This window comes from Aethalodelphis obliquidens, unplaced genomic scaffold (assembly GCF_003676395.1).
Source record: "Aethalodelphis obliquidens isolate GAN/ISIS:26980383/991018 unplaced genomic scaffold, ASM367639v1 scaffold4, whole genome shotgun sequence".
In the NCBI taxonomy this organism is placed as follows: domain Eukaryota; kingdom Metazoa; phylum Chordata; class Mammalia; order Artiodactyla; family Delphinidae; genus Aethalodelphis; species Aethalodelphis obliquidens.
The window spans coordinates 12,816,314-12,831,456 of record NW_020837948.1 but is presented as its reverse complement, the minus strand read 5'-3'; the positions used below and the strand labels follow the sequence as shown (position 1 = coordinate 12,831,456).

The window sequence follows — 15,143 nt, the reverse complement described above, 5'->3', positions numbered from 1 at the left end:
ACCAGGGAAATCCCTTTTTTTAAAAAAAAAAAAAAAACTAAATCTTGACACTTCGAGATACGCTTACAGCACACCTCAGTTGGGACTAGCCATGTTTCAAGTGCTCACAAGCCACATATAGCTACCATATTGAACGACACAGCTCTAGGACATACTAGTTTTAGGTTAAATTACCCAGTAAGGTTACTGACGTGTTACGATTATTATTAAACACTAAACCAACTGTATGATTCCATATGGACTAGTGAAAAGTATAGCTTGAGGTTAGATTAACATTCCACATAACCTGAAAGTCAGCCCAGATCCAGTTCTCTTTTCAGTTTTATCCTAGTAATGCTCCTTGCCCCTTTCCATTTATAATGGTGATGGAAGATCTGGAAGCTTCAAGTGAGCACTTTAAGAGGAAGGGGTCTCTCCTAATTAGTAATTGATAAGGTCTTCTCCCCATTTAAAAGAATACCTGCTTATACTATCTCCAGTCTTCATTCTGCCATCATATGGCCCTTTATATTGCAAGACAATTTATGGAGTACAAAACTTTCCTGTCTCTTTTCATATGGTCTTTTAGAAAGATCAGGACTGGTAGTAGTGTCCCTACAAGTGAGGACATAGAGGTTTGTAGAGGTGTAGTGTTATGTCCATGATACAAACCCAGGTTTTCTAACTCTCAAGTGTTCTCTATTCTACCAATGCTCTTCTGCCAGTAAATACATAAAAAATGTTGCAGAATTTCCCTGCTTATGAAAAGGGAAATCTTTCTGTTTCTTTTGCCTATTTCTGTAGCAGTCATATTTTCCATTGAATAATGGGTTATTTGTTTCCTGAATTCTTTTTGGAATTCAGACTCAGACACTGGGGTATTATGACACTGTCTCTGGTTGGATATATACCACCTTCCATTAGAATATTCTAGATAGGCTGTCTGCTGCAGAGCTTTTGAGAGAAGTTGGTCATCTCCTCAATTCCTGCTATAGGCAGCTGGAGGATACCATTGGAAGGGGTAGAAGGCTCTAACACGGAAGGGATGGCTATGAAACCCGTAGAATAATAGAATGCTAACAGTGAGAGCTTATATTCATTGAGTCAGCCATCTCCTCCATGTGGGTAATCATTTTTCTTCACAACAGTCCCGTGTATTATCAGTACCATTTCTGTACCATTGGAGGGTAAGTAAGGTAGCTTGCTCAAGGTGAGCTGGCATGTAGGCGAGCTAGGATGTGAATCTAGGCAACTTCACTTCAGAGTCCCGTGTGTCAACATTTTTATTTATCAGACTGGGAAGCTGAGGCCTAGCTAAGCTCTATGGGATATACAGCTAGTTAATATAGCAAGTCTAAAGCTAGGCCATAGTTCTGGAACTTTTAGAATCAGTCCTCTTACAAGGTGTTAAAGTCTCATCATTATGTTGTTATTGGCACGTGGGAAAGCTGGGCTCTGTGTAGAATGATTTCCTTTTTTCTTTCTAGATCTGGGCTGCAAATGCCGGTGTCACAGCCAGTCCTCCCACCGACCTCATCTGGAAGAACCAGAACTCTTGGGGCACTGGCGAAGATGTGAAGGTTATATTGAAAAATTCTCAGGGAGAGGTATGGTCATTTTATGGGTACCACCACAGTGTCAATTTTTTTTCTTCATTGAAGTATAGTTGACTTACAATGCTGTGTTAATTACTGCTGTACGGCAGAGTGATTCAGTTATACATATATGTACTTTTTTTTTTTTTTTTTGGCCACGCCACGCAGCCTGTGGGATCTTAGTTCCCTAACCAGGGATTGAACCCGGCCACTGGCAGTGAGAATGTGGAGTCCTAACCACTGGCCTGCCAGGGAATTCCTGTGTACATTCTTTTTTTAAAATACTTTTCCATTATGGTTTATCATAGGATATTGAATATAGTTCCCTGTGCTATGCAATAGGACCTTGTTGTTTGTCCGTTTTATATATAATAGTTTGCATCTGCTCATCCCAACCTCCCACTCCCATCCCTGCCCCAACCCCTGCCCCCTTGGCAACCACCAGACTCTTCTCTATGTTCGTACCACAGTGTAAGTTTCACCTGAGAGTTCATCATGCAAGTGTGATTTCTTTTCAAAAATCAAATTTAAATGTGAAGTAACTGATTGCTTAAATCAGACCAAGGCTGCTGAGTCAATGAAAGAGATGCTAACTCCAGGTTTTAGGAATGAAATATGATTGTTAGTACAGGTTCCAGAGTCAGTTTGTGTCCAGTTTCTGTCTTCACTGCCCAGTGACTTTGTGACTTTGGGTAAGTTCCTTCACCTCTCTTAGTTTTATCATTTTAAAATGGAGATAGTAATAACAAGATAACTAATATAAATAAGATAATATAATGAGAATAATATAAATGAGACAATCCTTGGGAAATGGTCAGAATAGTATCTGGCCACTGGTAAATGCTTAGGTTATTAACCTTGTTACTGACTTTCAACATGCTCGTGAAACTGAGTTTAAGGATTGTGGAGTGTACATTTGCTTGATGTGTATGTTTTCAACACGTCAGTCCTAGAACTCTTGTCAAAGAACCTTACCTACCCCCACTGTCACATAAAGACACTCCCAAATTCCCCCAGCCACGCACACATACCAAGAGATGAAAATGTCTTCAAGGATGGCGTGGTTTCAGGTCAAAGTACAGTATTCCCTTAGGGGTTTCTTCTCTGCTCCCATAGTGCCCAGGCACAGACCTTGTCTAGCTTGTCACGTTGTCCTCTCTCACTAGAGTAATAAGCATGTCAAGGGCAAGGACCTGTTCTGATTTTTCCTGGCACATAATAGGCACTTAGTGAGAAATTGCTGGATAAAATTTTAGGAAAATCAAACATGGACCTTTACTTAAGTTCAGAGAAATAAAGTGTAATTAATAACATTCATTCTGGGGGTCTGAGGTGTTTGCATACGAGAAGCCCTCTGCCCAGCCATCTTTCCAGCCATCCCTCACTGTAAACATCTGCTGGTGTTTAGACTGCTCTTAGTAAGGAATTCACTGTCTGCTGAATGAAGAATGCCCTTTATCTCAGACTGAGGCTAAAAATGAAAGGTCATCTTATGATTTCCACTGCAGACTTCAGTACAGTTCACCTCCAAATACTTGCTGGTTCTCAGGGTGTGGGCGTTTACAGATGCCTTCCGGAATTCACAAACTTCGAGGAGCTGGATCTCCTCCTGTTCTCTGTGTGGAGCCCTGCTCGCTTTTTGCCTTCGGCACTTTGGAATTCTTCCCAGTTGTCACTGGTGCTGCTGCCCAAGTGCTGAAATTACTGCAGCTCCTATGCTGGTAGTTCCTTCTACATCTAAAATTGGCAGAATACATGTCTCTTTCAAAACAGTGTTACAAGTGCCGATTTGCCCAGATTGAAAAGCACAGTTTTAAGGGGCTATGGTAGATGAAATAGGTTTTCATGAACCATGGAATCTAGTCAGCACCTTTTTCTGTGTGAAAATGTGTTCCAAGTTAGAAACGATCTTATAGGAGGATATTTGGAATGCAGCGGGTTTAAAAGCGCACAAAATAGATACGACAAGTGAAAAAGTAGATGCCATGACATGGGATATGTCTGGAGGTAGTATTACCAGTGATGTTTCAATTAAGCTGAATGAAGCTCAGGTTTCCCTTCATAATTCAAACCACTGAACTCTATAATGGATTATTTGGTTGGTTTGTTTTCCTGTTCTTTTAATAAACTTCTGCATTCTGCTTGTTAGGCTCTATGAAGTGACCTCTGTCAGAAATGAGGAAAGTATTATGAATACAGTTCTTATTTCTGTGATTGTCAGGCAAGTACTTTTGGCATTTATTCATTTAATTTTGTGAGACCATGTTTATTAATAGATCCCAGACCATATTTATAATAATTCATAATTACCACCATAAAGACCACTTTTCTGTAAGAGTTTAGATAATTGGCTTAAGTCAGTGTAATTTTTTTACGTATATTTTCTTGCTGAGACATTGGAGATATCAGGAAACCCAATTAAACTGGCTTTAAAATAATGGGAATATATGAGTTCACAAAACCAACCATCCAGAGATGTTGTCTGTTTCCTGGGTGTCTTCCTCAGGTGCATCATTCTAGGTTTACTTCTCGTGGGCAAGAGCATTGTGCCTAGTCAGGTCCTCGTCTGGGCTTTGCTCTCGTACCAGCCTGGGTCATGTGCCCACCTCTGAGCCAGTTCCTGGAGTCAAGAGAACAGAGTTAGAGCTTGAGCCTTCTCCATGGCTAGATCACATTCAGCTTGTGACACACATGTCACATCTCCATGGGAGAGAGGGTACCCAGGTAAAAGTGGGGGCTCTTACTGAGAAATGGCTGGGGAGGGGTGGTCCTAGGGATGAAAAACAGCAAATGTCACCATAGAGAAATAAAATGTTATTTTAATGAGGGAAATAAAAAATAAAGCAGTCTCTCTGTACCTTCTAGAATATAGGCATCACTGAAATTTTTGTATATGCAGATGATTACTTATGTATACAGAGATATTCTAGTTTAACAGTCAGCTCCTTCATCAACAAAAACTGCCTTGATTTTTAGTATTTGCTGAACTGTGGTGATTTCAGGATACCCACACGCTGTGACTGAGCACGGAGTTGAAGAGGCAGCACGTGAGCTGGCGCTAGCTGGCCCTGCAGCACTGCTGGGGAGATGGGTGTACCTTTATGTGCCCAGGGCTTTACCCAGGCAGACCCATGGCATGTTGATAGAGACCATTTTTGTGTGCCTTTCAAGGCACTTGATAGGGTTGGGTGTCTTGCTGAGAGGAATTTTTTGGTAAAGACATTTGTCTTTTAGCACCTTGACTAATAATTTCCTGGGCCTAAACCTTCCAGCAACTTTTGGTTCTAAATTTGTTTTATTATTTTTCTATTTAATTTTGTCGACATTTATTTAGCTCACTTATATTCCATACAGGCTTTCTGCATTAAATTAACTGATTTTTAAATGTTGTCAAATGAAAAGTGCTTAACAGCAGGCTTACATTAAAGGCAATTATGCTGAAGTAATTCATAATTAATGAAGTTGGGCAAGTTGCTCTTTTCTATGCTTCTCATTTGAGGCTCATAGTCTGGTGTTTCATCACAAGCTCTAAGAGCCGGTGTTTCCATATGGGATGTATACACTGTCATGAGTTGCTAGAAGCTGAAATGTGAGAATTCTATAACAGATTTTATTTGACTTTTCTTTCCTCATTTTAAGATGAGTTGAGGGAAGCTAGGTACTCTGAAAACTTTTTGGGAATCTTTTTTCTGTTTTGTATGCCATCATCCCCCAGTGGATATCTTAGTTCAAAGAGTTGTAATTGATCTAAGGATTCACATGCTTTTTTATTAGTACTAATTTGGTTAAAGCAAGTGTTATTTGTGAAAAGACTATTTGTGTGTATAAACATGGACTGATCTCACAGAATTGAAGTTTCTGGCTAATTCAGACTCAAAATGGTCTATCTTCCTCGCCGTGCAACAATAATCAAAATTCCCTACAAAATACTACTGTACTACCTTACTTCATTTATAAAATATATATGTGGACATGTTGTAAATAGAACTCTCATTTCTCTGTCACTGTTCTCTGGTTTTCTTCCTCTGCCATTTTAAACTAGCTGGTCTGTGTTAAATTTCAGGTAAGCTTTTACTGACGTGATTTTAGTGTCTTCATCTGGAGTTATCTTTCTTGAGTAACCTTAGGACATGCATGGTACAGAGTAAAATTAGACGTTCTGCAGCACTCTAGGACACACTCATTTACTTGCTGCTAGATCATCAGGTTAACCTTGTGCTTAAACAGAAACACTGCTGCATTTGTGCAAGTCAGCATTCTCTACAGGATAGTTATTTGTATTTGCGCCTTTCAGTAGAAAATGGAAATGGTTACTTTCTGTTATGCCTCCAGTGAATAATAGGAATTCTGTTTTTTTGTACAGAGTACATTGGAACTTCACTGGTATGTTGTTAGTAAATAGTGTTCCTGTGTCTTGATTCTGTTTCATTCAAGAGGAACTAGCTGCTGAAGGAATGAAAGTTTGTCCTTTTCATCTCACTCATCAGGTGGTCCTCTTGCCACCGAGGTCCCTGAGAGCACAGCAGTTAGACTCTGACTTCATTTTATTCAGCATTTATTTAGCACCTTCTCTTTGCTAGGAGCCAAGATCTTTAAGCTGAATTCATGTTGAGTGTTATAAAGAATTTAGTGTGCCAAATCATTTACAGAATTCTTAGTAACAGAATGGGATAAAAAGCAGTGGGAACTTCTCAGCAGGTATTTCAAATTGGATACCAGTAGCTCCCCTGCAGGGAATATTGAAAATCTAAGAACTGCTACTAATTATGCAAAAATTTCTGTTCAGTAGCTGAAGCTACTGATGAGCCACTTAAAAAAAAAAAAAGAAAAGAAAAGTCCCTGACATAGGAATGCTGTTTCTTAAATTTACGCAACGAAAAGATGTCGTCCTCCCACAGTCTTTGTGATTTTTAAGTATAGTGGGTTTTTTTTTTAAATTAATTAATTTTTTATTTTTGGCTGCGTTGGTCTTTGTTGCTGCGCACCGGCTTCCTCGAGTCGTGGTGAGCGGGGTCTACTCTTCGTTGCAGTGCGCGGGCTTCTCATTGTGGTGGCTTCCCTTGTTGTGGCGCACAGGCTTAGTTGCTCCACGGCATGTGGGATCTTCCGGGACAAGGATCGAACCCGTGTCCCCCACATTGGCAGGCGGATTCTTAACCACTGCACCACCAGGCAAGTCCCAAAGTACAGTGTTTTAACTTAAATCAAACTCTTGTGTTTAGGAGGTTGCTCAAAGAAGTACAGTCTTCAAAACAACCATACCTGAAGAGGAAGAGGAGGAGGAAGAAACAGCTGAAGTGGCTGTCGAGGAAGAACTTTTCCACCAGCAGGTATTACTTTAATATATGTCTTTTAAATTTTATTAACAGAATTACATGAAAACCAAAACCAGTAGTGGAGCTTGTTTTTTCCCTATTACTTGATGAACTAAGTCAGTGATCTACCAAGTGGGGTTTGTTTTTCCTGAGGGGATCTTCAAGATACAGTACATTTGGGTACTGGAAGAAAATGTTTGCACTTCTTTTTTAAAAATTATTTCTCATATCAAATTTCAGTTTTGTCTTTTGTTTTATAATGTATGTAATATGTTATGGTAGGGCATGTATGCCACATAAATAAGTATATATGGATTGGAATGCATGCTAAAAATTATTTATTGAAGGGTTCTTTGATTGAGTTTAGATGACTAAATTGGAGCAGGTATCTGCATATAAACTCAAGAAAAACAAAGAGTAGGGATTTCCCTGGTGGCGGAGTGGTTAAGAATCCGCCTGCCAATGCTGGGGACACGGGTTCGAGCCCTGGTTGGGGAAGATCCCACATGCTGCAGAGCAACTAAGCCTGTGAGCCACAACTACTGAGCCTGTGCTCTAGAGCCCGCCAGCCACAACTACTGAGCCCGCGCGCTGCAACTACTGAAGGCCACGTGCCTAGAGCCCGTGCTCTGCAACAAGAGAAGCCACCGCAATAAGGAGCCCGTGCACCGCAACCAAAAGTAGCCCCTGCTCGCTTCAACTAGAGAAAGCCCATGTGCAGCAAGAAAGACCCAACACAGCCAAAAAATAAATAAATTAAATTTAAAAAAATCATTACCTGATTAAAAAAAAAAGAGTAATGTTCAGCTTCAGTGTGAAGCAAAATTCTTGCTGTCTTAAGTTTTTAATTATTTAATTGCAAGATAGATTTTAGCTGATGCTTGGACTTTTGAGAGTCCTTGAAATAAACTCCAAATTTGATTTTAATTAATTAAATTGGAATTATTAATAAGTAATGAGCCTTCAGTTTATATTCTCAAGCTGTTCATGTCTATCATTAATCAAAATTCCTACCCTTATCCTTATAAGATGTCGTCACCATGTCTCCAGATTTATAAATCTGTTTGTTTTGCTTAATTAGCCCCAGTCCTGCTCCAAATAAACATTTTCTTATGTGTTCAGCCTCCAGAGTTGAGAACCACTTGAGGTGGGTTATAGGAGAATGAATTTTTGGCATGGATACTTCCTCGTACATTTTGGAGGAATATTTAAGAACAGGTGTTTTATACTTGGCTTTAACAAGAAACAGGTACAAGATCCATTTTCTGCCCTTATTTGAAATATTATAATGACTGGAAGTAAAATAACAATATAAGAGATATCTCAGGGTGCCAGGCTAGTGGTTCAGAGCATGAGTTGTAGCAGGTCAGATGCTGGAGAAGGCTGTTTAGGCCACCAGAACAGTTGAGAAGATCTCTGGAAAATAGGCTTGTCCAGTATTTTGAAAGATGGGCAATTATTTGAGTATTAGAAGGCAGATGGTAGTGTTCTGTGGTTGTTTGAATTATCTGTTGCTACATTAGGAGACCACCTTAAATTAAAGCTCAGTGACTTAAAACTGATTTCTTAATTCCTATGACTCTGTGGTTTGACTGGGCTCCACTGGGCAATTCATTTGTTCCCACCCAATGGAGAGTGAAGTCAGTCATGCAGTTGCATTCAGCTGGAAGCTTGGCTAGGGCTCAAATGTTCTCCATGTCTGTTTCCATGTGGTTTCTTATCATTTGGTTGTTTAGTCCAACCTTCTTTACAGCATGGCAGCTGGCTTCCAAGAGAGTGAAAACGGAAAGCATTAGATTTCTTAAAGGCCCATATTCTTTTAGTCAAAGTAAGTCATAGGCCAGCTTCAATTCCAGGGGAGGGTAAATAGTCTCCACCTCATAATGGGAGGAGTGGCAAAGAATTTATCATGATCTTTAATTCATCACAGGGTATATGTCAAGACTTGAGCACCAAGTATATCTGTCCATCCAGTTGTGTTTGTAGGGTGTGAGTGAGAGATAAGTGAAGTGGGGAGGTTGGTGTTAAATCAGCATACTCTGGAATGCCTAGGGAAGGAGCTTCTGCACACTTTGGAGCAAGGAGAAGTTGAGACAATATCAGAGGGATGACTGTAGAAGGGAGATTGCAGACACCCTGAGAGACTATGCAAATGGAGATTCATTAATTAAGGCATAGTGACCGAACTTGAGGGGGAGAAGAAAAAAAATCAAAGATGTGCGAGGTTTTTAGCTTTTGTGATCAGAAGAAATAATGATATCAAAGTTCTAAAGAGGGGACTTCCCTGTTGGCGCAGTGGTTGAGTCCGCCTGCCGATGCAGGGGACACGGGTTCGTGACCCGGTCCGGGAAGATCCCACATGCCGCGGAGTGGCTAGGCTCGTGAGCCATGGCCGCTGGGCCTGCGCGTCTGGAGCCTGTGCTCTGCAACGGGAGAGGCCACAACAGTGAGAGGCCTGCGTACTGCAAAAAAAAAAAAAAAAAAGTTCAAAAGAGGGAAGATGGAAGGATGGATCAACTATTTTGACTTCATATTAGAGAATGAATCCAGTGGCTTTTTGAGTTGATTAGAAGTCTTTCTGGTTGACCTTCAAGAAACCAATTTCAGTAGTCAAGTGGTGTTTCACAGTCATGTTGTGAGATTTTAAGGAATTAGTGAGTGATAAAGAAATGGATAGAGGGAGCCGTTTTGACTTCACATTTGAAGATGAACCCAATGCAAATGCTTCAGGATATGAAAGCTGAGGATCCAGCAAGCCATATTTCCTGATGTGGTTGTTCAGAATGCCATCCACTGAGCTCCTGTTTCCTAAGTTACCAAAGGATGTTATTGAATAGGAAGTTTCAACTTCAGCTGCTTATTAGGATTTCTTAGGGAGCTTTAAAATTACATATAAATAGATACTGTTCCCCAGTTAAATGAGAAATTCTCATTTATTTTAAAAAAATTTATTTATTTATTTATTTTTGGCTGCATTGGGTCTTTGTTGCTGCGTGCGGGCTTTCTCTAGTTAAAGCGAGCGGGGGCTGCTCTTTGTTGTGGTGTGTGGGCCTCTCATTGCAGTGGCTTCTCGTTGTGGAGCATGGGCTCTAGGTGCGAGGGCTTCGGTAGTTGTGTCATGCGGGCTCAGCAGTTGTGGCTCGTGGGCTTTAGAGCTCAGGCTCAGTAGTTGTGGCACACGGACTTAGCTGCTCCGTGGCATGTGGGATCTTCCCGGACCAAGGCTTGAACCTGTGTCCCCTGCATTGGCAGGCAGATTCTTCACCACTGTGGCACAAGGGAAGTCCGAAATGAGAAATTCTCATTTAATTGATCTAGGGACCTAGATCAGAATTTTGTTTTAAGAACTCCTCAGGATCTCAATGTGCGGCTAGAGTTGAGAATCACTGTTCTGGAATTTGTTGGAGTATTCTAGGGGAGAAGTCCATAAGAGAAGTTTAAAAAGGATAAGTGAGAAGTAATAAACGTCCATTTGAAGTTAGGTAATAATGAATTTGTAGTATCTCTGCCTTATTTTAAAATACCGTGATCCATTTTCTTAGCACTAATTTTTTTTTCTGTTTTCCTCATCAGGGAGCCCCAAGAGGTTCCAATAGAAGCTGTGCAATTATGTAAACTTCTCACATCAACTGGCTTCCTCAAAATAAAGAAGTATGGTAATCCTTACCTACATGCAGTGCAGAGCCTTCTCAGAAGCACAGAATATTTTTATATTTCCTTTATGTGAATTTTTAAGCTGCGAATCTGATGGCCTTAATTTCCTTTTTTGACACTGAACGTTTTGTAAAAGAAATCATATCCATATACTTTGTTGCAAGATGTGAATTGACACTGAACTGTGTACTGTTTGAAAAGGGTCCCTCAAAATTTTGACATTTTTTTTGTATGTGTGGTTTTTTTTTTAAGTTCTATGAGGAGGGGAGGGTAAATAAACCACTGTGTTTTAATTTGTTTTAATTTGAAGATTGCTCCATCTAGATTAGCAATCTGCTCTTGATTATTCTCTGCTATATATAACGGTGCTGTGAGGGAGGGGAAAAGCATTTTTCAATATATTGAACTTTTGTACTGAATTTTTTTGTAATAAACAATCAAGGCTACAAAAATTTTTTTTAAATAGAAAAGAGAAATTTTGTAAGAAGGCAATATTAACCTAATCATCATGTAAGCACTCTGGATGAAGGATTCCACAAAACTTTGTTTTATGGTTACTTCTTCTCTTAGATTCTTAATTCACAAGGGGAATGGGGGGAGGGGGAAGGGGAGAGGGAAGGGTTTCTCCTAAAACGCATTAGTTGTGTTTTTTAAGATAGTGTAACTTGCTTAAATTTCTTATGTGACATTAACAAATAAAAAGCTGTTTTTAATATTAATCTGCTGTCTTTTAACTTTAGAACTGTTTTGGGGGAGAAAAGCATTGTTTCAGTTTTACTTTTGATAAAAATAATTTGGCTTTTTGTTTGAACTAGATTTTTCTTTAAGGCTCTGACAATGGGGAATATAAACACACAAACTATTTTGGGGTCTCCCCTGTTTTCAATACTCTGTTGTCATTAATGATAGCACTAATAAAAGCCATAATAATAGCTAATTTTTTGGAACCAGACACCATGCTCAGTGCTTTATATTTTTTAGCTTATTAACAATAAGACCTTTGAAAATCTCTTTAAGAAAGCCATTTAGGAACATTAGGGACAGTAGGAGAAATTGGGGAAGACACTCCTTTTAAAGGAAAAAAATGGAGATAGTATTTCTGGAATCTAGTTTTACTTTTTTTTTTTTTGTGGTACGCGGGCCTGTCACTCTTGTGGCCTCTCCCATTGCGGAGCACAGACTCTGGACACACAGGCTCAGGAGCCACGGCTCACGGGCCCAGCCGCTCCGCGGCACGTGGGATCTTCCCGGACCGGGGCACGAATCCGTGTCCCCTGCATCGGCAGGCCGACTCTCAACCACTGCGCCACCAGGGAAGCCCAAGTTTTACTGTCTTTTGAAACACAGAAGAGACACTGATTACAAGGAATACAGTATGAATGATAGAAAATATGTGTGTGCTGTGTGGGGTAGTTACGTATGGTGGTAACTAGAGTGTCATTTTTTACGCATTTGGAGAGTTTATCTTGTGATTGCTTTAGCTAAGTGAGTTAGTTCATCTTGTAGAAAGTAGAATATCCAAACCATCCCTAGAATGAACTGTTGATAACAATTCAGAAGCTAATCCAGAGTCAGTGTTTGCTTTTCTCTTAAAATATTCCTGCAGTAAGCTGCACAGACTAGCAACTTACACTTGAAAATAACTCACAAAGTCCCAGAATTACTGTGCTCTGCAGATTCACTGCATTCGCTGGTGCCGTCGGAGACACAAGATAAATGCTGGGTTAGAAATTCTGTCTGGTGAAGCAGATAAAATGATAACTTCACACAGATTTATCTTCAGAATGAGAATGGCAGTGCAGGGTATGGCCCAACTTGCTTGTGAAAAGTGTTGCCACAAGATAGGATTCTTGCCATCAAAATTCATTCTAGGTACTTTATTGCCAGATAAATTGGGTTATAGGAATCACTTTAATTAATTAAGCATTAAGAAAATATGGCAGTTTTTCTTTTTTTTGTGGTACGCGGGCCTCTCACTGTTGTGGCCTCTCCCGTTGCGTAGCACAGGCTCCGGACGCGCAGGCTCAGCAGCCATGGCTCACGGGCCCAGCCGCTCCGCGGCATGTGGAATCTTCCCAGACCGGGGCACGAACCTGTGTCCCCTGCATCGGCAGGCGGACTCTTAACCACTGTGCCACCAGGGAAGCTCAGGCAGTTTTAATACAGAGGAATATTATATACTCTAGTGAAATTTAGAGTAAGAACCCAGGACTCAGTTAATACATAGCTGGGTGCTTCTGAATATGTGGAAGGAGATTGTTGAGTCGATTTAAGCTGACAGACTTTACACTAAATAGAAATTTTCTGAAAGTGAGCTGCACCTACACCTGTTCCCACAGAGCATCTGGGAGGCAGAGGCTCAACGGCTGCCTCTGTGTAGTAAGTGCTTCTCCCCATCAGTGGAGGCTACAGCTGTGTATCTGCATTATTGAACTGTTTCATAACAAGCGTGAAATTTTCCCCCCTTATTTCATCTGCAGTGGTCTAGTTTCACCACTATGTTTAGATACAGATTTATTTTCCTCTTGCTCAGCTCTCACCTCAGGGTTTTTAACTAAGAGAATTCTGGATGTCTGTATTTTGTTGAATATCAGCTCATCCCTGTTCGCTGTTCTTCTCTTCTGGGATTTCTTTTAGCCTTACATTGAACCTGTTCTCTTTCATATGTTTTAGGTTTCTTTGTGCTGTATTCTTAGTATTTATCTCGCTAATTATGTTCTCAGCCCTGTCTAATCTGTTTATCCCATTTGTTGTAGTTTCTAGTTTCGTTAACTGTACTTTTCATTTCTGAAATTGTGCTTGATTCTTTTTCAAAATTTGCCTGTCCTCTTTTCAACTTTTTTTTTCTTTTTTTTAACTATAGTTGTCATCTTTTAAAAAGGTCATTTTCATCATATTTATTTTATAGTCTCTAGTCTGTGTTCTTGAGTATGCCCATTTTTTTTTCTCTCAGCCGCAGAAAAATTATTGGTGGTTTGCTTCCTCGTGGGGTTTTTAGGATTGTGAACTTATCTTCAGTAAGGGCTGTTTATTTTGTGAGTTGTCCCTGTCCCAGGGTTTTGCTACAGAGTAATTTGGAGGTTTCCTGTGCTGTCTCCCCAGTGATGAGGTGGTATAGTGGTCTGGACCTCTGCTGCTGTTTTCTCACCTTGCGGTGGTGAAGGTCCACTAGGACAGTTGTGCGGAGTGTTTGCTGGTTCTTGCAGGTGACTTTCACATGCAGTCCCCCGGCCCCAGCAGGAGCTGGGTTTTGGTCTGGGCCGGCAGGCAGTCCGTGTTCTGCTTGCCTGGGCTGTGGGCTGCACGGCGTGGTCCTGTGCCTTGTGCACCGGGCCCTCTTCCTTGCATGGACTTAAAGCCATGTTTCCTGTCCCCATCTCCAGCCCCCGAGGCTTCTCCTTAAGACTTTGAGTTCTTTGTTCCTTATGGCACCTGGGCATTTCTTGTTTTTTAGGCTTAGTCCTAGATTAAAACAAAAATAAGTTCTAGTTTATCAGTTTTATAGTGGAAGGAAGGGGTCATCTTGGCCAGTTCATTCCACCATCACACACACATACAAATAAATGCACATTTATTTTCATATGTGTGCAGTTTTAAGAGATACAGTTATGCTAAATCATGTTCCTTTGGGCTTCAGTTTCTTACCCATCATCATCCCTTTTACCAAATCTTTTTTTTTTTTTTTTTTTTTGCGGTACGCGGGCCTCTCACTGTTGTGGCCTCTCCCGTTTGCGGAGCTCAGTGGCCATGGCTCACGGGCCCAGCCGCTCCGCGGCATGTGGGATCTTCCCGGACCGGGGCACGAACCGCGTCCCCTGCATCGGCAGGCGGACTCTCAACCACTGCGCCACCAGGGAAGCCCTGAAGAGACGCTTTGATCCACGCTTCTGGATCATTGGCTTCTGAACAAAATGCAGATCTTTTTAGTTCCACTGCATGAAGTAGCGGCATGGGTGTGAATTTTAGGGGTACCACCAGAGGAGAATGACTCTTAGGGTTCAAACTTTTGAGCCCCTGAAGCAAGGTTCTGGAATTTCCATAATATTTACCAGGCAAAACCCAGAATTCTGAAATTGAGGCTGACTCCTTCCCTTCCTACCAAAAAAAGGCACTGAAAGAGGTGGTATTTAGGATTCGGTTTTTCTGCCATTTGTCTACCTTACTAAAGGGACGTTCAGAACAAAGTTGATGGGAATGAGGAAAATATTTAGGCAAAATACATGTAAAGCTCACAGAGGTCACAGTTCAAATTGGAGAGGGAGCTTCACATTAACATGTTGAATGGGAAGAACAGTGAATTAATGCAGACAGGACTGGGAGTGGATGCGGCTTTGCTGTTTTGGAAGGTTAGAGTGTGGGCCAAGGATCACAGAAGTCCCCTGGGAGCCAGTTTGCCCTGGAGACATGCACCCGACAGCCGGGAATCACCTCACTCCCTACCTCCTATCCTCGCTTTCATGATACGTATTCTTCCTTTACTTTAACAGCACAGTAAATCCTGTCTTCTGCTGATGTTTCTCAAGAGACAAAATGCACCTCTCAGTTTAAGGAGACAGCTTGTTCAGTAGCTTGATTACTTATAACAATAAAACACATATTC

At 40.9% G+C, this 15,143-nt stretch overlaps 1 protein-coding gene across 3 annotated transcripts in view; it reads left to right on the top strand.

Moving 5' to 3' along the window:
- Window positions 1-15,143, top strand: part of LMNB1 (lamin B1) — an 81,172-nt gene that overhangs the window by 56,795 nt on the left and 9,234 nt on the right. The window contains exons 9-11 of one of the 3 annotated variants that reach the window (XM_027098881.1): window positions 1,467-1,586; window positions 6,797-6,904; window positions 10,463-11,262. In XM_027098881.1, the coding sequence (XP_026954682.1) occupies window positions 1,467-1,586; window positions 6,797-6,904; window positions 10,463-10,504 (270 nt within the window). In that variant the 3' untranslated portion in view covers window positions 10,505-11,262. Of the gene's footprint in view, window positions 1-1,466; window positions 1,587-6,796; window positions 6,905-8,011; window positions 9,224-10,462; window positions 11,263-15,143 lie in introns of those variants that run through there. The other 2 variants (XM_027098888.1, XM_027098873.1) reach the window with 2 other exon arrangements.